This window comes from Columba livia, chromosome 1 (genome assembly GCF_036013475.1).
Source record: "Columba livia isolate bColLiv1 breed racing homer chromosome 1, bColLiv1.pat.W.v2, whole genome shotgun sequence".
Taxonomy (NCBI): Eukaryota; Metazoa; Chordata; class Aves; order Columbiformes; family Columbidae; genus Columba; species Columba livia.
The window spans coordinates 155,695,667-155,719,319 of record NC_088602.1 but is presented as its reverse complement, the minus strand read 5'-3'; the positions used below and the strand labels follow the sequence as shown (position 1 = coordinate 155,719,319).

At 36.3% G+C, this 23,653-nt stretch overlaps 1 protein-coding gene and 1 long non-coding RNA gene across 4 annotated transcripts in view; one reads left to right on the top strand and one right to left on the bottom strand.

Annotated features, from left to right (window-relative positions):
• Positions 1–23,653, bottom strand: part of CNOT2 (CCR4-NOT transcription complex subunit 2) — a 90,292-nt gene that overhangs the window by 9,078 nt on the left and 57,561 nt on the right. For all 3 annotated transcript variants that reach the window (XM_065040285.1, XM_065040290.1, XM_065040294.1), the window contains 11 exons: positions 17,815–17,881; positions 14,334–14,481; positions 13,490–13,672; positions 10,678–10,757; positions 9,415–9,540; positions 6,711–6,835; positions 5,036–5,156; positions 4,767–4,923; positions 1,146–1,207; positions 1,000–1,049; positions 103–203 (listed from right to left, as the gene is read on the bottom strand). In XM_065040285.1, coding sequence (XP_064896357.1) covers positions 103–203; positions 1,000–1,049; positions 1,146–1,207; positions 4,767–4,923; positions 5,036–5,156; positions 6,711–6,835; positions 9,415–9,540; positions 10,678–10,757; positions 13,490–13,672; positions 14,334–14,481; positions 17,815–17,881 — 1,220 coding nt within the window. The remainder of the gene's footprint in view (positions 1–102; positions 204–999; positions 1,050–1,145; positions 1,208–4,766; positions 4,924–5,035; positions 5,157–6,710; positions 6,836–9,414; positions 9,541–10,677; positions 10,758–13,489; positions 13,673–14,333; positions 14,482–17,814; positions 17,882–23,653) is intronic.
• On the top strand, positions 10,122–18,876 carry LOC110359366 (uncharacterized). Its single transcript, XR_002414510.2, has 3 exons — positions 10,122–10,211; positions 11,613–11,763; positions 18,600–18,876. It is a non-coding gene; the product is annotated as an uncharacterized LOC110359366 (long non-coding RNA).

Genomic DNA, 23,653 nt, shown 5'->3' with positions numbered 1-23,653 from the left:
AGCTACTGTTTTCAGTATCTATTTTTTTTTTTTTTTACATCTATTACTTCATTACTGGAATAGATTAAATCACATAACACTGACAAAATAGTTTGAACGTACAGCTCTACTGCTGCTAATAGCTGTAATACATCTCCTCCATTCATGTAATAGAGATAAAACAGGAGATCTTCTCCATATCGGCCAAGTTTTATTGCAGCCAGCTGCAAAAGATTGAAGAAAATGAGGATGAAAAATCACAACAGATAACTGTTTTAAGACATACTATCCCACTTAAATAACACAAGGATACATCCAGAACGTGCTTCCATCCTAAGTGGAAATGATATTCTAATATAACAAGACTAATAATTATTGAAACAATCAGTTTTCTTCACTTTAGTTAACCCTTCCAACTTAAAATATACAACACAAAAATAAACACAAGTAATGAATCAGCACCCTGCACCTGGGTGTATCCTCATCTTTTTTTCTAGTTAAAACCAAAACATTTACAAGTATTTGCTCACTTCACACTCTATTTAAAGTAACATTACTACAACTTCTTACAATATTTCTCAGTGATCCCTCTTATGGAATTACAATAGTTGAAAGAAAATACATCTAAGAAAAAAATCCCTATTCAGGTAGATCTGGAAAGCAACAAATAAATATGATAAAATCTCAAACCACAATTCTGAGCTTATCTCAAGAAGAAATATCTCAACATGGCCTTTGAATATTACAGTATATGGATTATAACAAACTTCTGCTTTGCATGGAGATATAGTCTTAAAAACACAAGTTCTTTTGCTAACCATGCCCACTCTCAGTTTCGTCTTTTTCTAAGGTAGAATGAGTGCCTGATATGTCCAATTAGCTGGTTAATGCATCACTTCTTAAAAAAGATTGAGGACATCCATTAAAATGCACTAATTTCAAACATTACCCATCTGAAAGAAAATCCAGAAAATTACTGGTAATAAATAAACAAAAAAATAAGCACACACACGTACTTACCTTATCCCTAATGTGAATGTTAGTTAAGTATTCAGATGGAACATGGAAGTCTAAAAAAGAATCGGAATTGATGTAACTATTAAGACATGTAAATTAATATAATTTGCAAATATTAATATTGAATTGCATAGTTATTTCTCTCTTACCTATGTCTTGAGGTCGACAAGGCGATGATGCCCAGGGTGATGCAAATTTGGGATAAAGATTTCTGAAGAAAAAGAAAAGCACAATTTCTCAAAATTAAAAACAAACGCCAAACCAATCAAACAAAAAAATCCCTACAACCAACCTCGCAAACCTAAAAACCATACCACACAACCAAAATTACTACCCGGGCTGAGAAGAAAGGAGAAAAGGAAATTTCCAGTCCACTTTGGTAAAATAGTTAGATTTATTAATTTTCTTTTTAATACGTGAAGTAAGATTGCATTTAAACTGCAAGGGAATCTACATGGCTAAAATCTCCTTTTTTTCTATTATTCATTTAACTGCAATGCCAGAGATCCCAACCCTTTTTAGGGATCCAATTTTACACAGGGTTTCAATTCTCTTAGGAACAGCTGCCACAAGCATGGTGGGTTCCAACTCATTAGTCTGTGATTTAAACAGGGAAGAAAAGCTTATACTTGCAGATGATTTCTTTTTTAAACTGATCAGTAAAGATTTTACTCTTCTTCTAAATTTCAGCGATAACAAAAAAATTGAATGCCAGCACAACATGAACATAAGTTTATTATGATTTAGTATTTTTCTTCCATAGAGATTTTGCTAACATAACATTTTTTAAAAAAGCCATTAGTTTAACAAAGAGAAAATTACGAACCTTCCAAATTTACTGCAATGGCTGATGTACTGAGGAATGAGTTTTCTTATTAACATGTAAAGAAGCGGAAAAAAGGACAGAGCAAAAAGTACTTTTGGAAGGTAGCTACAGCCTGCTTTTAATTATCCATGATAACATTCTATTGTGGCAAGTTTTGTAAATGAAAATTGAGGATGGTATTTTTTGCTTCTTTCTTGTTAAAGTCCTAATAACTGCTATATATTAAAAAAAAAATTGGAAACCTACCAAATCACCTGAACACAACCACCTCCCAGCTGAGCCAAAAACTACCCTGATCAAGTGGTGTCAATCTTACTATGGGCGAACTGATCTTACTGTTAGCAAAATCTTATGTTTTAGAGTCTGAAGGAACATTTCAGTGGCAATATCTGCAGATGTTGAAAATAAACCCATTTTCCTTCTACTGAAAGCATGGACAGGCATTGCCCCAAGAAGAGGAGCATCCTGCAACTTCATCACCTCATGCAAGCCCTAGAGGTTTAGTTTTTGAGGGCAAAGAATGCAGGACTTTACAGACTCAGACTGTACCTCTGTATGTAATGAAAACTAAAGAGTTTGTGCACAGTGTTCCCTCTATGAAACAAATAAAAGCCTACTAATTTAATATTTTTTCAAGGAGGTATTGGACAGTCTGCAGCCTCTTTGATGAATACTTCAGAAAGTTTCAGAACATGAACAAACAACTATGTAATCTCTAGAGAATTAAACGAAGCAATGCCATTTCTTTCATTTTTGTTTATGCAGAATTGTAAGATATCTTAAAGAATTAAAAGCATACCTCGTAAGAAATAAATAAAGGACTGTACAAGCAATACACAATCATTAACAACTGAAATAAATCTTAACCTACCTGCACAGAAAATCTATATAAAACCAGGAGTTAGAAGGGTTAATTCAAACCATTAGAGATATATACAGAATTCTAAACTTTTTTTCTAAAAGTACATTCTTTGCGCTAAGTGTTTAAGTCGGACTGGCAATTGTACCATCAGAAGCACCTCACAAGGCAGAAAAATTCAGCTTTCCATACAGGAAATGCTTTTACTTTTTCAAATGACAATCCATAAAGCAAGCAAAGGATGATTAACGCAAGGCAAGATGGCAGGCCAGACACTGAGGATGGCTTGGAAAGCTTTTCTGGAGGATGAAATAAAACCAGCTTTATGATATAGAACTGTCTAGTTTAAATATTAACACTATCCCCTCCATCCAAGACCCCAAACACCCTATATACAGTAATTAAATGTTGAAAATGTTAAAAACTCAGCTATTCGCAGCATTGTTGCTACGGAAAAGCAGCAGCATGCCAGCTATATGTCCTGTTCATGTACGAACACACACTAATGATTTGGGTGCTGTATTCGGGAGCTGCATAACACAGCTACCAGTCATCACAGCATCAAAGGATGTTTAGTATTCTTTTGCACGGAGGTACTATGTAAACCTATGAGTTTTTATTAGTATGTAGACTTTGCAATAGGTGTTTTACACTTAAGCTTTATGTTAGTCATGAAAACTAATGAATAATATTGAATAAAATAGGAAATAGTATCACCAAAAGTAGTATCGCTACTACTGTTCAGCATGTCTACACCTAGACAAAGTCACTGCAGGACCAAACAACACAACCACACTCCACCTGTGTCTAGGAACAACTCAAGAATTCAGCTACAGATGTACTTGAAATTATTTCAATGAGCAAAGGCTCATTTCAGCTGAAAAGCCTCAAAGTAAGTTTGAACAATTGATACTGAGAACAGCAAATTATTTAAGAAGATACTATATTAACGTAACACATTCTGCAAATAACTACAAACAACTGACTTTTGACAATGGTTTTGAAATATTTTTAGAAGTGCCAATGGCATAACTTTTTTACTAACTTTTGATATAAGCTCTATACAAAGAATTTCTGGAAGTGGCAATTTCTAAAAAGTTACATCTCTAGAAAGAAATTAATAAATTACTGCAAATTATTTCAAGAGAGAAAAATCACAGGGCATTTTTCCTATGCTTTCCCTCTCACCTTGATATCCCCGTACGTTAATCTTCCTGAACGCACACATACAGAGTGCAGGTCCATATAAATTTGTGAAACACAGAAACTGTGCATGTATACACTGTTTGGTCTTTGTTGTGTTAACATGTGCAAACCTTACAACGCATGAACAATTTTCAATAAAGCTAACACTATGTAAATCTCTGCTGAAACAAAATGATGGGAGATTCTCAGCTGAAAGTCAACAGTATAAGAAACTAAATTTCTCTCACAATCACGGTCTCCTAGAAGATAAGTGTTTTTGTTCAAACTGATTTAGGTTCCTTTTGTAACTAGCAGAAAAAGAGAGGTACCCAGGACTGGTGATTTATCTCACCCTCTTAAGTACTTATCTTACCATTAGTGCAGTCACTAACTGCTTTTCTCCTCACTGTCACCACAGGAAGCCTAGTTAGGTGAACTGAATGACTAGAAGTTAAATATAAAACTACATTTTCATTTAAATTAATCTTTGGTGCAGGGTAACACTGCAGATGCTCTGTTCATTATTATACTAATATAAACCGAATTTACCCCCCAAATCACTAAGAATTAAGTGTAGATATTCTCAAGGAATATTATTATTTGAAAAATAACATATACACAAAATTTATTAACACTACACTGTCAATTCTTTGAAGAAACTAAAGAAGTCAGGAGAATAAGCAAAGCTACTCGGTTTATTGGAAGCTCATATACAAAGACCTTAGCATTCCTGGAAGCATGATTCTTTTGTTATGAACATAGTATTTTACTCTCATGTTTTCAAATTTTATTTAGCAAAATACCTTGCGGGTTTGATAGTCGCGTGAGCTTAATGAGCCTATTGTGAATAACAGCATAATCAAACCAAACTGAAGATAGTACTTAAAACCAAAAACTTACTCCGGAGAGTTGAGATTGAGACCTAGTGTTGTTAAATCACTTCCTAACGCAAGATGTACCATTCCCGGATCTGTCTCTGCTGCCCTGATGAACGTTAACAAGCCAATCATTCCAAACTGGTCCGTCACCATCCCTTGAGGAATGTTGGTAACCCGACCTGGGCAAAAAAACAAATTAAGTTTTCTCCTTTCACAAAGTGAAGGAAATCAACAAGGTGATCCAAACGACTGTCAAGACTTCTAAAGAAGAAGAAGTGGAATGACACATACCGTCAGGTAACACCTGGATCCCTTTTTTCTGCTGGTTGTTGTTTTGCGTAGTTGAACTTTTGTCTCCAGGAAACTTGGGCCCATCTGTGCTGGATGATGTTTTGCCTGATGTACTCAAATTCTATTAAAAATAATTTGCAGAGTCAGTACGACGGAAACAAACCAAAATAGAAAAACCTGTTGCCTATGTATTTCAGCACTAAAATGGAACCAAGCTGCAGCTTTTGAGTTCTGTTGCCAAACCTTGTAGTAATATTTAACACTTCCTAAAGTATACCAGTCTTACAGTAAGAGCTACTAATGAACCTGCAGCTTGAAGTCTAAAAGGATAAGAAAATGTTTTACACCTCGTGTTTGAATACACAATGGATATCTCAAGTGTCTGCGACTAGAGGATATTTTGGATTCATCACATCTTATATTTTTCCCTGTACGGTCTTGCTCCTGCATAACACTCCGTGACACAGCAACAGATAACAACTCGAGGCAATTTCAGGTGCAAGCAACACAGAGTTGGCACATTTGCAACTATCAGGAAAGAGATGTAAACACTATGTCTGGCAAGAAAACCGTGATTGCACTCCAGGAGCCCATTTACTGACAAAAGATATCTTCCATAACTATGATTTCTTACTCTTTATTGTTCTTTAGAACAAGTCTGCAGTAACACAATGTGATCACATTTACTCCCTCCTTCCTTAACATATTCAACGCTAACTGTATCAGAACATTTTCCACATGATAAACCTGGCCACAACATCTGAGGGCTACCTACGCTTCCTCTTAGCTCTTTTTTGAACGGTTGCATTTTTCAGTTTTCACGTGAGTTCATAGTCACATCTACTACCTACTCATCAGCATTTATGCCACCCTGATTAACACGTTCTGTGCAACCTAAGTAATAAAACCATCAGAAACTAGAACATTTTGTCAAATACTGTAGGAAACTGGTCTCTGCCATTCAAATTTTATTCACCTTTCATTTGTAATAAAAAAGCATTTTTATTGCAAATCTTTCAGACTAAACAATGAAAAAAAACCCCATAAATTTTATGATCTAAGCCCTATATCTAACGCATGATAATTACAACAATATTTGAGATACAATGTATCTCGTAAGTCTACAACATAACCATGAATGCAATGGTCTCTATTAAAATGGCTTGTTCCCTCTGATTTCATTTCCCCATGAACAATTTTACCTTGAAGTGATATTGTAGCATCTAACTTTTAATGGATTTGACAGCTCTGAAGTAAGATATTATAATGTGTAAATTACTACTACTGCTGAGAGGCACCAACAGCAAAAAATGAGCTGGAATTGGTAGAAAAAGAAATTATGAACAGAAAAACTAGAAAAAAATATATATCTCAAAAATACATTTTGAGGTGTTCCTGTAAGTTCCTTCCTGGCCCCTCTCCCCTATACAAAAGGATACAGAGAAGTTAAAGTAAAGTAAGAACGTAAGGCTGTAGTGACCATTGGGATCAAAAGCCTTTCTGAGAAATTCCATTTACATAGTTATATTTGAAATGTTGCTTATGTAAAATTTCTCATTAGAGGGGCAAATTTGAAAATCTTACATTACAAATCTAGTGACTGCCCATTTTAAAATATATTCATCAAAAGAAGTATGAACACTCCAAATAAAAGAAGATTTAAAGGTTTGCTTACAGATTTATTGTCATCATTACTCGATGTTGGGTCTTTGTAGCTGGAGCCTGGTAATGCTGGAAAATCTTCGTTGTGTATTGAAAAGTCCTGGGACTGCTCACTTGCTGGTTTTGTTACCATTCCAACTATCACCAAAATGAAAGCAGGAATAACATTAAATGACTGCTAAATGAAGAACTTTCTGCTGTTGAACTTGCTTACTGTCCATTTTCATTATGGGCAAGGTGTACAGCAGAAACAACTTTCAAAAAACACAGGTAAACCAAAACAAAGCATATTCATTTAAAACATCCACACACATTAGACTAAAGCCTCTTATTTACGTGTGAGCTGAGAAACACTCTTGGTTAAATTCATAGACACATCCCCACTTCTTTAAGAATGAAGTCCAGTCCCTTTACCAGGAACAGCACCTGTTTTGCACATCTAAATAATCAAATCATCTTTACAGGCATTATTAAAGAGGTCTTAAAGGAAATCCACTGATGAAGGAATGATGTACTGCTTTTAATATGATAATACATTTTTCCTCCATCCCCTAACTGCATGAAGAATTTCTTAGCATAACCTCTTCAGAAGAACATACTCTTACAGGATGCTGAGCTATCTTGTGACAGAACATACCACCAATGAAACACTTGCCCGTCACATAAGAACGACTCCCAGTTTCAGTATGAAAACTGAAAGCATTTAGCCTGCAACTCTCAGTGCTCTGACCCTAATTTTAAAAAGTAGGCCAGTCACATTGGAAGATGGATTCTGACTACTGAAAAGCATCATTCTTTTTTTGTTTTGTTTTTTTTAAAGCCAGTTAAAAAAAAAACCAAACAAACCAAAACAATCAAACACAAACAACCAAAGAGCCTCCACACCACGCACCCAAGGGCAAATGTTCTTTGTGGAAAGACAGAGAATACAGTGATTTGGTTGCAAACAACACTGCACTCGAGGAAGACAGAAGTAGTCTAGGGCCTGTTTTGCAAAGATTCTTATTAGATGTATAGGATCTAAAACAGTTCAGTAGCTGACAATATATATGACTTTCGCTAGTATTCTGAAGCTAGAGATCAAAGTTCCTTTATTTAAGAAAAAAACCCACAAACAACAACATACTGAGTTCATCTTGTTTGCTATTCAGCCTTTTCATCCAGAGTTACTATTTCTTCTTCCAGTGGACGAATGAAACTGATAATGAATTAACTGTGCTGCGTATTCTCAAAAAATTATCTGAAGGATGATCTGCCTAAATAAGCTAAGTATGAAGAAAGTATGTCTCTGCTCAGTTTCAAACTGTCCTTCACTTGACCACAACCAAAAGCGCTCTCCACTTCTTGTTGCTGAAGATAGTGCCCGTGCATCTCATACCCCTGTTTCTTGATGGTTTCTAGCACCGTGCCCATCTCCTGCATTAGGCAGATGCTCAAGATACCTCTTCAGACAGAGAAATTCCATTCCTGGTTCACCACACAGTTGAGCGATTAGCTACGCTAGCACCAAAACGGGGAAATGCTGTAAGCACAGGAGCAATTACAGATTATTTCTTTTATGGGGCAGTACTGCTGAATGTTGAACTACAGTTCCATTCTGGAAGTGCAACTCTGCGGATCTCCTTCCTCTCCTGTACCAACCTTCTATGTAATGGCTTCTCTTTCAGACAGACCAAATCTCAGGTAAACCATAAGCCACATTAGCTCTCCACTCTCAGTGTGAATTTTCAGTGCCTTTATTCAGGGAAGTGACATTTCCCTGTTCGAGTTGAACCTGTTTAGCTGTTTCTCACAGCTATCTTATGCAGAGGGCCCTGGTTACACCCAAACCATGAGGCTACTTTCTCCTGATAACACAGTATCTATTATTTCTCTCCAATTAAAGTCGGGGATATCTCTGAAAAACACTAGCTTTTTATAGTTAGAAAACACTGGGTTATTTTTGGCTAGAAATTTGACAAGTGTCACAAAAAGAACTTTAGGTTACAACAGCAACTTTTCAGAACAGCTAACGCAACATGCATCACAAAATCTACTAAAGCAGTAAGAAAAAGAAAATACTGTGCTTCACGCTAAGCTTACCTGAACTTTTTCCAGACCCAAATAATAAGATTTGTATCCAGCTTAAAAGTTTTTCCTTATATTATTTTTAAGCTGTTCAGCAAGAATTATATAAGAAACAAACTTGGAATCTGACTGATAACAGTTGATGCTTACAGGTTATTTTTAAAAATCTGATCATCGTAAGAGTCACAGTGAACAGTGCTACAGCAAATACTACCAATACACAATGAAAATATACAGTATGTTCACAGCTGCTGACATTTTACACAATAACATCTCTAGTAACTGAATATTATTTCCACAATTTACTACTCAGATCTTAACAGTTCTTGTATATAGGCAACTAGAAAACAACCTATGGCCTAAGAAATGTCTATAGAGTGAGCAGCTTCAGAGTCATCATTGTATATGGACTGACTACCCCAGCAACCTCTATTGATGGTGAAAACAAAACAGATTTAAGTTTCAATAGTTACAAAAGCCTGAGGGAATCTCCAGTCCCAGAGATACTGATTATTTATTTTCAAAAACAAGACTTAGGAACTCAAGTGCCTGGCATTTTTGAAAAGACTACCTATTGTCTTATGAAAAGCAAAAAGTGAACGAAGCAAAGATCTATTTCATTCAAAGAGCTTTCAAAACTATAGTCTTACCATAGGGTGCCCTTCCAGCTAACGGGTTTATTAACGGAGTTGGATTGCCACTTCCTTCCCTTCTGTTTCTGTCTGCTAGTGCTGGAAAATCTGAGAGGTCCAGTCCTGTCACATTTTCACTTCCATCTACAATAAAAGAAGATATTTCAAATTCCCTCAGTTTTACTCAAAGACTTCATTATGTGCAAGATAAATTTAGGATATATTTTCTTTCTTCTAGTTGATCTTTTTCTGTTACTATTATTATTACAAAAAAGTACAACCTCTGTGTCATGAGAATAGCCTAAGGAGCATACAGATGTTTAAGGGTTGTTCATAAACAAGAGCTAGTCAGCAGTATTTAGTACCAAGCTCTACTAATTTTTAATTAAAGACTGACACATAAAATACAGGCAGACTACCAAAATTACAGTACTAGGCTGGGTAGCCTGTTTAAAATTAAGAACTAACAAGAGCTATCAAGAAAACTGGGAGAAGATAATAACCCATATTAGCAGCAGCATCAGGGAGCTCTTTTGTACTCAGGTAAGAAAAAGCTGAGGCAGCTGAAGAGCCAATGCAGTGCAAGTTACGCGGGACCATTTTTCAATTTGCAGCAGAAAATACTACACAGGCAAGGCCAGAGTTGCAACTCTATAAAGATGCACAAGGTTCTAGGGGATGCCCAAACACTTCCGCTCTGTGATGTCACCAGTACCTCAAGCTGCTTCGTATACACAGCCACCTACACAAACATCAGCACAGACAAATCTGAGGTATTTCTGCACATTTTCTCCTCTCCAGTTCATTACATTCAGGTGAAGAAAAAATTCCCAGAGAAAAATCCCAACTGAAACAACTGATTGAAAGGACTACATTTTAAGCCAGCTGTTCAAAATGAGTTTGTGATTTCAAAAAATTCTTTCCCGCTGCTTTTACTCTATACAATGTTTTTGTAGAAAATGGATATATCTTTTCTTCTCTGATCTCCTTTTCAATTCCATAAGCTATTTTGCATTTCTCTGTGACTAGGCATAATCTATATTCATGTGATGTACAGTGAGTATGTTGCAGAATACTTTCACTTTGCCTTCAAAAGTAGTAAAATCAATTGTTATGAAGTAGTAACAGTTTCATAGCACCTCTCTTGAAGCAGCACCTCTATGGAACAACTTGAAAATTATAACAAAGTTCCACTCCAACAGCACAAAGTATTTTCAATTAGACTTAGCAAAGTATCTCCCTACTGTACTTTAACATCAACACTAATCAGAGTAAACTCACCTGTTCCATTAAAAATGTTACTTGATAAGGAGTTATTCATTCCAAATGCCTGATTTCTGTTCATCCCAAATCCAGACATACTGTGAAAAAAATCCAGGAAGTCAGACAAAAGGGTATACATACTTTGTAATTCCCAGTGGAAGGCATTAACACTTAAATTATTTCAAGCTTAAGCAACCCACATTAGCCTAAACTCAGTTTCTAACTATTTCCTCTTATATTTCTGAAAACTCTGAGCAGCAGCAGTAGGCACTTCTCAATCAAGACACCTGCAATGACTTCAAAGTAACTTAGCTTTTTAAGAGCCACTGTGTCTTAAGACACATGTCAACTATCACGTTATGACAAACGTGATCGTTACTCAATAATTTCATACGAAAAACTGCAGCAGCAGTAGTGAAGAGCCAGTCTGCAATCCATTCATTCACAGGTGGGATTGGATCATGGAAGTGATCGAGTTTGTCCTGACTCAGTTATAAGCTGAACGGTTATGGTGTGCAATCAACACCATGTACATATGGCACTATTACGAGTACAGGGACGGTTTCTGCATACAATGGCTCCAGCTAAATGGAAGTTCATGTGGTCATGCTTAGAGAAATCTAAATATCATACTGGACTACTGTGGTCCAAAAGACACCCTCACAAATGATCTGCTTCACTCTGCGTCAGCTGAAGACGTTGAGAAGCCCAAAACAGGCCCCGGTGAGTGCAATTCTGAATTTCTGCCCTATAAGAAATCAGAACATTCATTTTTCCCATGTAATAGCATGGAAGCAGATGCTTTAGAAGTTTCTGTGAATAAAAATGTAAAATGTTTTCCTAGTGGAAATTTCACCTACACAGACTTTTCCCCAGTTACAAATGTGAAGCGTTTAATTCCAATTTGAAATTCCCCTAAATGCTTCATTCCTGTCCTGTTTTGCTTTCCCAAGGTGGTGTATTTGAAAGACATCCAGACCTTTGACACCTCATGCAGCTGAGGAAACACATTCCTGGTATCATCTGTGAATTCTACACCTGGCGAGAGCACCAACAGAAGATAACTCGATTTTGTGGGCATATAATCTAGCCTGATGACAGATGGTATTTCTCATGGAAAGGGGTTTTTGTTTGCTTTTAAAGTAGTTAGAAATAACCATGTTAAGTATTTCAGGGACAATGAAGGGATTAGACCACAAAATGCATACTTATCTACAACCACCTGTAACCTGTTTTACCAAGGTAACTAAGAAAGGGAACGTGAAATATTTGTTTATGTTCAAAGACCTAGAAACTTTCATTGCTTCACCTAAGGCAGCACTTCATGGAAGTGGCATAATTTATGCACCTGTAAAGGAAACACTGTAATTCTTTTTTCCAAGTATAATTTCAAAATTTTGTTAAATATATCAATTATCAATTGGATACGTACTACTGCCATGGTTCTGTAGGGTAATCAACTGTGGCATAAGAACTTGTCATTGTTCCAGTGACATTTCCTTCTCAACTTGTAAAAATTGTGGTTTCTTGAAAATCAGATACAGAATGCAAACAGGGAAGGATGAGGATTTAAATTCGAATGTTCCTACAGACAAGGATTTAACTACCTACTCTACTGCCGAACAATATCTAAACAAGTACTTTGTATACATGTATCAGTCTCCAAAATAATTGCCCTCTACATGCAGAGTTTTAAAGTATGTTACTATTTCAACTTTTTGTGATGCTCAAGTTTCAAAAATAATTTTAAAAGATAATTTCATATTTTAAAGTATCATCTCCTTTACATGCCGCTATACATCACAGGAAAGAAAAGGCAAATTCTATGTAATCAGAGGCAAGACACAAAGTCTTCTCACACTCCAAGAACATAAACTACTACTACCAAATCTCTATCGCTGCAATTGAGAAATGCATTTTTATGCCTGTATCAGTGTGAAACTACAGAAGTAAATAGCCTGACCAAGTTTCAGATAACCATGAGGTTAGTTTTCACCTTCCTTTATCCATTTTGTAAAATACTAGCTTGGGTTCAAGGTGGCACCTGAGTGCCAAGAGCTTGTCTGTGCTCTATGTAAGAGTCAGTCCTCTGGGGAAGGGCCTGAAGGCAGAAAAACTGGGAGCACAGAGATCGTGAGGTTGCGGAATGAAGCCTGGAAAGCAGTCAGCTGTGTTAAGCTGCAACTACACACATTAAATAATTAGAATCAACACACTTTTTACTACAAGTTTATCAGCATGAACTAAGCATAAACTCAGCACGAGAAGACAGAAAGCCTAATGATTTATGATGTTAGAATCTTGCCCATAGTTAGAAAAAGAGCAGAAGTGATTGAGGAGCTTTTGGCATCCAAACAAGCACCAAATCCTTAACTGAACAGCAAACCACTTTCTTTACATTATTCCAGAATTTAAAGAAGTAAAAAACTAAGTCCCTACAGTATCTGAATCAGTTAACTATTCTTCCAGCATCACTACTGTGCTTTTAAATCTTGCCTTTCTTCTTCGCAAACTTCTAGATGAACTGTCTTAAATTGGGTGCATATACCTTCAAAATGACGATAAGTTTCAAAACTAAACTTGGGAACTCATGAGAAACATCACATATTTTAAAGGAGCAGCAGTAGAAATTCAAGAGTCAGAAACAGAGTTTAGCTTGAAGGCCTCAAGAAGATTGTGTATTAGAAGCAGCTTGAAAGTTTATTTCCAGGAGACAAGAACACACAAAGCAGCTTTCGAGCTTTGTTCTAATGAATAAAAATTAGATTTCCAGAGCAGCATTTAAGCACGTCCATGGCTGTAGAGGGATGGTCCAACTAAACAGCCTTACCTGTTCACAGTAAAAGGTTGTCGAGAGGGTTGCTGCTTTGGCATACATATTATGCTTGGAGAGCTTCTGTTGGGGCTGCCTAACCCTGAACTGCTCATGCTGTTTGTCCTGCTGGGAATTCCAATGCCCTGACCAACCTGGGAGTGGTTCATCATATTCCTTGGATTCATAGGCAATATCCCCCTGAAAGAGAAAAACCATCCACAGAGATGAATCTGTACAATAGTATTTGGTTACTCATTGAGATTATTATGTAGGATGGACTTGTAGATTACTAATGCAGGATGGACTCTGAGCTGTTGCAATTTAATTTGTGCTTAGCATCAATACAGCATGTTTGGATTACCCTCTAATTAAAGCAGTTTTGGACTTCTTCAGAAATACCAGATGACCCATCACATACTAATCAAGTCCTTGGTCAGGTTTAGATAAATACTTAAGTATTATGCATTTGAGAAGGTGTTACAGCTCTTTTTTTTAATGAGCACTTCAGATCTACTACCTTAATATTCTTATATGGCATATGACATCCATAAAAAAAACTTTAACTGTACTTTGACCAGAACAATCAAAAACCAGCCTCTTACATTCTGAAGCAGAATTTGCCAGAAATTTGTCCTTTACATAGAAAAATCAAATACTGTCTTACAGTAAGTCCTTACTGTTTTACAGTATTATTTCCCTAACACAGGCAGTGGTCAATAGAAACAACTTTTTTATTTTATTATTTTATTTTTTTTTTAATAAATGAGACTGTAAAGTAGTTGAGGCAAAATATGCAGAACACTTAACAAGAGCTCTGCAGAAAGACACAATGGCAGAAATATTGGCTATCAATAAATACCTGCTCGGAGATGGAGGCGTGTGAAGTGACATTGTTGGTACCCCTGTTGTTGGCGTTACGTGGCTCGGTAACTGAGTGCCTTGTGATAAGCTGCGATTTAACTGAGGGGTATTGTTGCTCATTCCCCTCATTGGAAGGCCTAGTGCACCTATTGAAAAAAAATTCAGAGGGGTGGAGATATAGAGCAATCAGGAACAAAGTCTTCTCCATCAGGTGTAGATGGAAACAGTTTACGCTGACAACCCACAAAAAAGTGTAAAGACTGAAGAAAGTGCAGTGTAAAAACGAAGTCCTTGTTTGCATAGTAGAAGCCCAATTAGTTCAAATTTAGCCCCATTTCTCTTAAACTTCAGGAAGGCTCTTTAAGGAATTTCTGCATTTGAGTCACTAACAATCTTTTTTCCTTTGAGATGTATTATGGCAGAGAAAGGGTTCAGAGTTTTGAAGTTTTTGATGAGGACATGAAAACCGACCAATTATCTCCAAAAAGGCAGCATTTTGAGAAAATTAGTAACTGCACTCAAGAAACACGTTAACTATTTCTGAATAAACTAGTATATATTTGGCTAGTATTTAGAAAAGTGATCTGTCTTGTTAAAAATTAAGTACACCTCTAACAAAAAAATGAAGTTATGAATATTTAGTTAACAATAACATTGCTTTTAGGACTACTAAAACAACATTTTAAGCCAGTTCTCTGTAAAGTTCAAGTTGCTTCTGTTTGCTAACAGAACTTCAGTGTCCATGACCAAGTGAAGTTCAATCTTTCGAGAAATGAAAGCTAACAGAATTTTGACTGCCCTCTATTAGCATTTTAAAATATGCAAAAGATTTTTAACATTGTGATCAAAAGTATTTCCTACTAAACAACTGAGTGCGATAGAATAAAGCAAGCACTTCAGTGAGGTAAAAAAATAAATTACTTTAGAACAGCAAAAGATAACCAGTTGCTGCCCCGTCTCAAAATGTCCAAAAACTTTATGAAGTTTCTCATCATTCTCACATCATTTTGGTGTACTTATGAAGTTTTGGAATGATGTTCAAAGACAAGAAAAAGTCATTTAGTGCAATGTATCAACAAAAACAAACTTAGCATACAAAATGTGACAGCTATAAGTAATGGTCCCTACTGCTTTGATGTAAGGCTGCTGAGGCAGACTCACAGAACTCAAAACCCTATCTTGCAGACCAAGTAAAAGAAAAATGACCATGAACCAGCACTTTCTCATGGTAGATCACCCCTGCAGAAGAGCTGAATATGCCAGTGTATAACATGATTAAATACTAAGAATGGAAAGAATGGAGGTAGTATATGCTCAGGTTATTATCATGGGCAAGGTCTGAAGAAACCTCCCAGTCACTTACCTCTCACATTTTAAGAACTGCTGTCTGTCCCTGTCCTACCCTACAATTTGCAATCCAAGAAGTTTGCAATATCACTCAAAGTTCTGATAACTTTCAAATTTATCTCTATACATTCAGATCAAGAGGTGTGACTTGCTATAGCAAGCCTCCTAAGATTTCATTAAATGCTGATTATATCAAAGTGTTCACTGTAAATATTTTGGCAATTTGCTGCATCAGAATAATTTCAGTGAGCATAAATATATAAATCATATTTAACGCTGATTAACAATTAGGTGGAATTTAAAAAATAAAATGATAAAGAAAAGATACATACACTTCCAAACTAGATACAGTACACTGAAAAACATTATTACAATATTCAGGTTAATTTTATGCAAGCATTTGTTTCAGCAAAGCCAATTTTACACTGATGGTTATTTCTTTTCGTTGGCTTTCTTTAAACTAGAACTTTGAATAAGTAGGTCTTTTACAGTGAAGTAGAACTGTAATCCTGTGGCTGCCAAGCAGGGGCAGTTGAAATATTCACCATAAGAAAAAATAGTACTTTTTCTTATGCTTCCTTTTCCCACTTTTTTAACTGAGAGGAGAGATCTGCATGGGCTACATTGGAGGCTGATCAATAAAGTGGCCAATTTCCTGCCTAATAGTTCAGATTTAAGTTACATTAACTCTAAAACATGACGTCTTGCTAAATGACTGACAGCTACCAATCTGAAGGTGCATAGGCATTATCAGTCTTCTTTTCCCAAAAGTATTTTAATCATAAGTGTTGACCTAAACACAGAAGTTTCTTGCTCCTTTTTCTTAATATTTGGTGGAAACTTAACTCTGATAATATTTACTTTCTAGTTTTTAGCCATGCATGTCTCCATGTCAGAGAGATTATTTCCCAGGCACCACGACCAACTAAATGAACAATAAAGTTGATGAAAAAAGTTTAACCTAACAAATAAACTACAAATAAATAACAAATAACTCTGATACACAGAATAAATAATGGTATAAAGATACTGAAGTAGTTTAAGTCTGAAAGGTTCAATAGTGCCAGACTGAGGACCTAAAAAGCCAAGAGCCAAACATGACTCTCAGACTGGCCAGAAACTGCTCATGTATCTCAGTAACTTAATTAAATGCCACTTTATATTACATGGTCACTCAGCAGCAGCCACTGAGACAGTAAAAAAATCACTATATTTTTAAACTATTTGAAGAAAGCCAAAAGAAACGGTGAAGGCCATGCACCTAGCAAAGCTTTTAGTTTGTCCAGATAAAAAAGCCCACACTGTTTCAAGTACTCTGAAGACACTTTTTCTTAGAATCTGACTCAGATGCACTTGGCAAAAAAGCTGCAAACATTCAAAAGCGTAGAGTGACAAAAGAGATATGTTCACAAACCTGTTTTACTTCTGTAACTGTATCTAACTCAGATATCATGAGTCACTTTCTGGATGTACCTTTCAGCTACAAGGAGGTTCAGTTCTCAATGCTGGCCCTTATGTTAGGTGGCTAAACGTTACACACTGTGACTGCTGCTCTGTAAGTCTTCCATTGCAACAGTCATACAAGACTGTCAGATATAGAAAAAAAAATCTTCCGGGTATGGTAAAAAAACAAACAAAACAGTGGTGCAGAAGGCAATAATCTTACTGGCATAGTTCTTTGCCAAATGCAAGCTGCCAAGCATGTACACAAGATTTAATTTGCTCCTGTAGAGCACGACATACCAATTATAATTTAAGGTATAATTTCCTTTTATTCCTTATGTATTTTTCTGAACTAAGCTCATTTTGGCCCAGCTCATTTTCCTTAGTTTTTCCTTCAGAGAGTCACAGCTAAATCACAGACACTCTTCAGAGGATTATTATATTTGGATACTTAACAGCTATACAGTGTCAGTATATGACACTTTGCATACTAAACACTGCAAAAATGCATACTAAGCAAAGCAAAAATGTATCGTCACAAAAAAAAAAAATCACACAAGTAAGAAGACATACTGAGTTTTTTATAGTCACTAGAAAACAAAGCCATATTCATGTTCTCTATCCAAAGAGCACAAAACTAGAACATATTTAGCATAAAACAAACTATAATGAGGAAGAGGAATTCTTACTTTGTTGCCCGTATAAACTTGCCCCAAACTGAGACAGCTGACCTGATGTTGATGGTGACGCCAGCATCTAAAATGTAAGAGTAAAAGGTTATTAAAGACAGAAAGATATTGTGCTATCTTGCTCTGAAAGTTTACAATGGTATGTTCTTTTGCTGAGAAAGCCAACATGGCAACTGAAAACTCTTTTAAGTCATTAAAAATTCTAGAAATTCCACAAAATATCTGCACAGTAGCAGTAGCAGTAGCACAGTATATTACACATCAATAAAAATGTATGACTTTACACCTATAAAAACAGAATTTCTTTTCCTTGTGACAGATAGCATAGAGAAATAAGATGTACAAGTTTTCCGTTTTCCTATCCTTGTAGTTAAGAGACCCATCTTTACAGAAGATGGAAAACTCAGTTATTTAAATAACACATAGGATGTTGTTTTTTTTTCCCCTGCCAAACATGCATCATACCAGCAGATCAATCACTGTTCAATGTAATAACGGCAAATGCAAAGTTTCTATCAGTAACCATTAGTTACAATAGCAGAAGGTGGGAAATGTGTGGCTAGGTAGCCACAGATACACAGGAACAGATATGCACATTAGATAAGATTCCAATTTTAAAATTATAATCTATTGCCCCAAGAGCTAGCTTCATGCTTGTGCACACCATACAAACAGGCAAGATGTACAACTGTCAGAAGTAATCTTTTCTGCTCTATCATACCCACCTTACAGATATCTCATATTATTGAATACTTTCACTAAAACCTTCTCTGTTCCCTTTTCAGACATCATGCAAGAAACATGACAAACTAAAGAGACTCTCAATGACAGTAAGATCTAGAAAAAATAATGATCTATGAAGAAAGACTGAGATTTGTGTTTGCATACTCCAAAGAGAAGGCAACTAAGATAGGGACATGATACCAGCCTTCCAGTCATCACTGTGAGAGGTAAAGAATAAACTACACTCCACGCTGCTGTAGAAATTCAAAGTAGTAATTCATTTGAGAAACAAGAGATTTAGGCTAAATATTCAGAAAAAGAATCCATTTGCAATCTTAAGGACAGTTAAGCACTGGAACGTCCATCTCCAGATGTTTTTAAAGAACCAATTAAATGTTCATCAAAATCAGGTATTCCTGATTGTCCCTTGGAGCAAGAAGAGGTATTTATTAGTTGACCTAATCCATCCAGCTCACAACAGAACATGCTACTTGTACTTACTAACCCATGCTTGTTTACTGCAGCAGTCTGGACTTGGACTGGATTTTAGGATGGTTTCAAAGAAAGGAATGTCTGGATTCTTCCACATAAGGGCATTTCAAGCTTTTCCAACTCAAGAGTAAAGAATTAAAATCAGAATAACTTTTCCTGTAATACACTGCACATTTCTCTGTTGACTTCATCTAATCTTAACAGATGTAACACTAAACCAAACCTTATAAACTGAATCTGCTATATTAGTTGTCTATACTGGGGCTAAATCTAGATGGTAGAAATGAGAAAGAAGACATGCAGGGTAGACACTAAGTATTGAAAGTAGCATTCACATCTGTAAGTCACAAAATATTTATGATTTTTTGATTACACACAGAAGGCATGAGAAATTAAAGCAGGCAATTACTGTAACTATCAGAAAATGTATCAGAAATAGCACCCCAAAATACTATAAGCTCAAGTATCTTTTGAATGAAATGCACGTATTTGATAGTAAACAACTATAGTAACATCCATATTTGCATACATAAGAGGTTTGAAATTAAGGCAAAAACTTTCTGCAGAAAAAAAAAAAAAAAAAAGAACTAAGATATGTGCCAAACTGGACCAAAATTCTCCTTTCTTAGTGAAGAACTGGCTGTGAACAAAAGAACATTTTGAATAACTAGTAGTGGTTTCAGCTCAGCACTCAAATGGCAAAGTTCACAGGCCACACCTGCATCAGCAAGATGAGAAGCGCATTCACTAAACAAAAAATTTGGTCCTGAGGGCCTAACATGCATACTGTGTGCACTTCTAACTAGAGTTAGCTATGACTGATGGACTTATGCCATGGACTAGTTGCCCGTTAGTAAGTGGAACATGTTTGGTGCACTCCTGGAGCATCTCTTCCGACCTGTTTTGATTCAGAAGGAATCAAATCCACTCGCACCAAGACTGCCCTACAATGTGAACCAAGGCACGCTGAAGTGGGGACACTTGAGAGACAGACGTCAAAAGCACACTCCCCAACCCAAATGAACAAACTGATGTTTGTTAAGCATTGACAAAACAAGCTGATATAGTGGTTTTAAGAAAGGAAAGTCAAAGTAAAATGTTGATGTAAAAAGAACCCCAATATATTCAAAGTCTGACCAGTTGGAAAATCGTAGAACATGTTGCAAAGTGTGGCAAATTGTAATAACATGAATAAAAAAGGAGAGAAAAAGTTATGAGACACCTTCAGAAACAATGACAAGGGCATGCAAGTAGGGAATAATAAAAAGAAAATAAACCAAAAACCAAACAACATATACACTAAAAAAAAAAACCCAAAGAAAACAAAAAAAAGCACCAAAAACCACACCACTAAAAAAACCCTCACAACAACCACCCCCAAAAAACAACCAGACATTGAGACAGAAACAGCAGTCAAAAAGTACTGCTCGCTTTGGGACAGGTAAGCAAAACAGTTAATCCAGAAAGAAGATTCCCTAAGAACAGCTGCTCAGGGCATTCAAAAATTGCTGTGATAGCATGTGATGTAATAAGCAGAAAATAGTACAAATCTCTGCATAAAATCCTTTTATTTATAAAATTAACTTGGATTAAAAAAAAATCATGGACCTAAGAAATACTAGATTATTTGAAAGAGAGGAAAAAGAATCCCACCTCTTCTATACTGAGTACTACTTGATTTCTAAAATTCAGTTAAAAGAAAATGAATGGTAAATAATATTTAATGAACACTGCTTATTAGAAATTGGATTTTCTTTTGAAACATTGTAAAGTAGGTCACATGTATTGTGCCATTTGCTTTTACATGAAAAGTTAATTGCAAAATGACTTGTAGAGAAACCTTTCTAGAAAACCATAATGAAGGCCAAGTATTAAATTCAATAACTCTAACGACTAATCTTAAAGTTATAACATACTTAGAACATCAAAGATAACAAGCCTCGAGAAGAAATAAATAAAAATTTCCGTGGATCTGTTCCAGGCTTATTAAATGCAGCATTTCTCAAATCTTATGGAGAAAGAATCTGCTGTATGGGTATCTCATTTATTCTCTCTCGAGGTTATTTTGTAATATGCCAAAAAAATCTCACCATTATTAACTTTTTTCTGCCACAGCTAAGTAAGAAGCCTTTTCAAGATTTGCCTTCTTTTTCCATTAGTTCCATACAATTTAGGTCAACAGCAAAACAACTAACTTAGCCAAAGCTTGCTACTATGACCTTCATCGGCATTCACAACCTCGGAGTAACTGTCCACTGCAACCTGGTCTATCAAAGATAACAAAGTTTCAATATAAATGCTATTAGTAGTATTAAAAACATTCCTTCTGGCATTCTGCAATCTTTATTTTACCTGACTGCACCACTGGCCACACAATACACCAAATATAACACCTCTTTGAGAGTATTCTTGCAACAGTGGCTGGAAGTCACTCTTGTATTTCTTTTAGTCTACAACAGCCAAACGTCGTGATAACCTTAACAAAACCTAAAGCAGTCCAACCCTTAAGGTGACAAAAGCCTCTTCCAGTTGGTAAGATCTTCCAAACTTCAGCCAGTTATGTAAATATTTTAGAAAAAAAAAAAATGCTCAGAAATATACCTGTAACAACCTCTGAAAAACAAACATACCAAATTACTGAGATCACATGAACAGCGCACTAGAGCAGCATGTATGCAACACCAACTTCTTAAACGAGTGACTAATATTTTCTGATCAAGTCAAGGAAACGGCTAAACAAACTTCTGACACCTATAGCTTTTGCTGCACCTGTACAGAACCAACTCAACTCCATTCTTCAAACTTTGACATTTAGGTTTAAATCACTTTGCCAGGGGTTAATAGCTACAAAATCCAGTTGTGGAACAGCATGGGATTTCTGCTTCTATTCCAACCTTGTGTGACTGAACTAGACGGATTGGTACAACTGGTTTTTCCCTGTACATGTTAGGAGATGGAGGACACCTAAGACTTGCACCTCCCACAGGGCAAAGAGAGAGCTGAGCCAACAAGACCTTGTGTACCATGAAGGGTGAACTTTATTCTGCTGCCGTACAGAAGGACCGACATGCAGGACTGAGCTCATGATAGTCAACTCAGATGTGAACATCACTTTACTCACAAGCCTCAAATAGTCACAGTGCAGTTCTGATGATGGAAGATTCAGCTTCTAAACTCAAGCCAACTGACAATTCAAGCAGATGGCCCAATTTTTTTTGACTGGTCCATGCCAAAAATCAGTAAGCCATAGCATGCTATCTGGCAATTTCCTGCTCCTAGTGATGAAGATGTTACTGTAACTGCTTTCATTAACTTTTGATGGGCTTACTGCAGTAAGTTCATTTAAGTGTCAACAATCTTGCACCAGCAGTTTGCCAGAACTGTGAAAAAACTGCTGCTTTTCACAACCCTCCTAAGAGGGAGGTGGCGGGAGGAGGCCCAGCAGCAGTGTTGCCTGATGGGCTTCCCGCTCCAAATTCTGGTGTGCACGGCTGCCTGTCACCAGAAATGCCAGGATAGGGACACCTCGGCACCAAGAATAATCAGCCAAGCAACACTTCTGCCAATACTGCTATGTTATGCAGGTAAAGCATAAAGCAGGGGTGTCAAACTCATTCTCACCGGGGGCCACATCAGCCTCATGGTTGCCTTTAAAGGGCCCAATGTAATTTTAGGACTGTATAAATGTAACTACTCCTCCATTTATACAGTCCCAAAATGACACTGGTCCCTTGGAAGGCAACCGCGAGGCTGATGTGGTCCCCGGTGGAAAGGAGTTTGACACCCTTGGCCTAAAGCTACTTTCTTCAAGACAAAGCAAGCTGAAGGTAAAATACATCAATCCAACACTAGAAGGTCAACTAAAAGCAAAACATGTTGGAATAAGCAAGTAGGTCTGTGAGTAATATCTGGCCTGATAAATGATGGTTTTCTCACAGGTGCAAACATCAGCATCATTTTGTATTTGCACTACTTTATTTCTGGTATCTGCCATCTGTGGCTCACTATTTAATAATAAACCAGCTGACCCATAGCCTCAAAAGAAGAAAGTGTTATATTGATGTAAAAAATAATAACAAATCAAGCCAACAAGTAAGATATTAAAAAACATAGATTTTTCTATACTCTGCCAGTTTAATATTTAGTATTACTATTAGTCCTTCTCTAGATTACAAAGCAGTTTTTGATACGTTTACAAAATTCACACTACAAGAAAATATTTCCAAATCTCAGACTCAGAGACCAATGAAGAAATTTTGAAAGCCTTATATTTGCTGGGTATTATTTGCAAGCGAAAATTGTTACTGATATATGTTAGTTGTGAAATATAAAAACAAATACAATGCTGAAAAATAGATGAAACTTTATTCAGCCTTTCAGATGTCATCACTCACAGCTGTGGTCTCCTGTGTCCAGTGGTACTTGGGAAGCACAGGGAGGGAAGACCACACTACAAGCATCACCTTTTGAATTACACTGAAATGGATTTTTTTTGTTGTTGTTGGCAACAGTATCTCAAGATCTTAAAGGCAAGATGTTGCCTTTGAATGACAGTGACGTTATCAACGTGAGGTTAACGTGGCTATTAAAGTAAAACTCTAAAAATAAATTTTCCCTGTGCAGA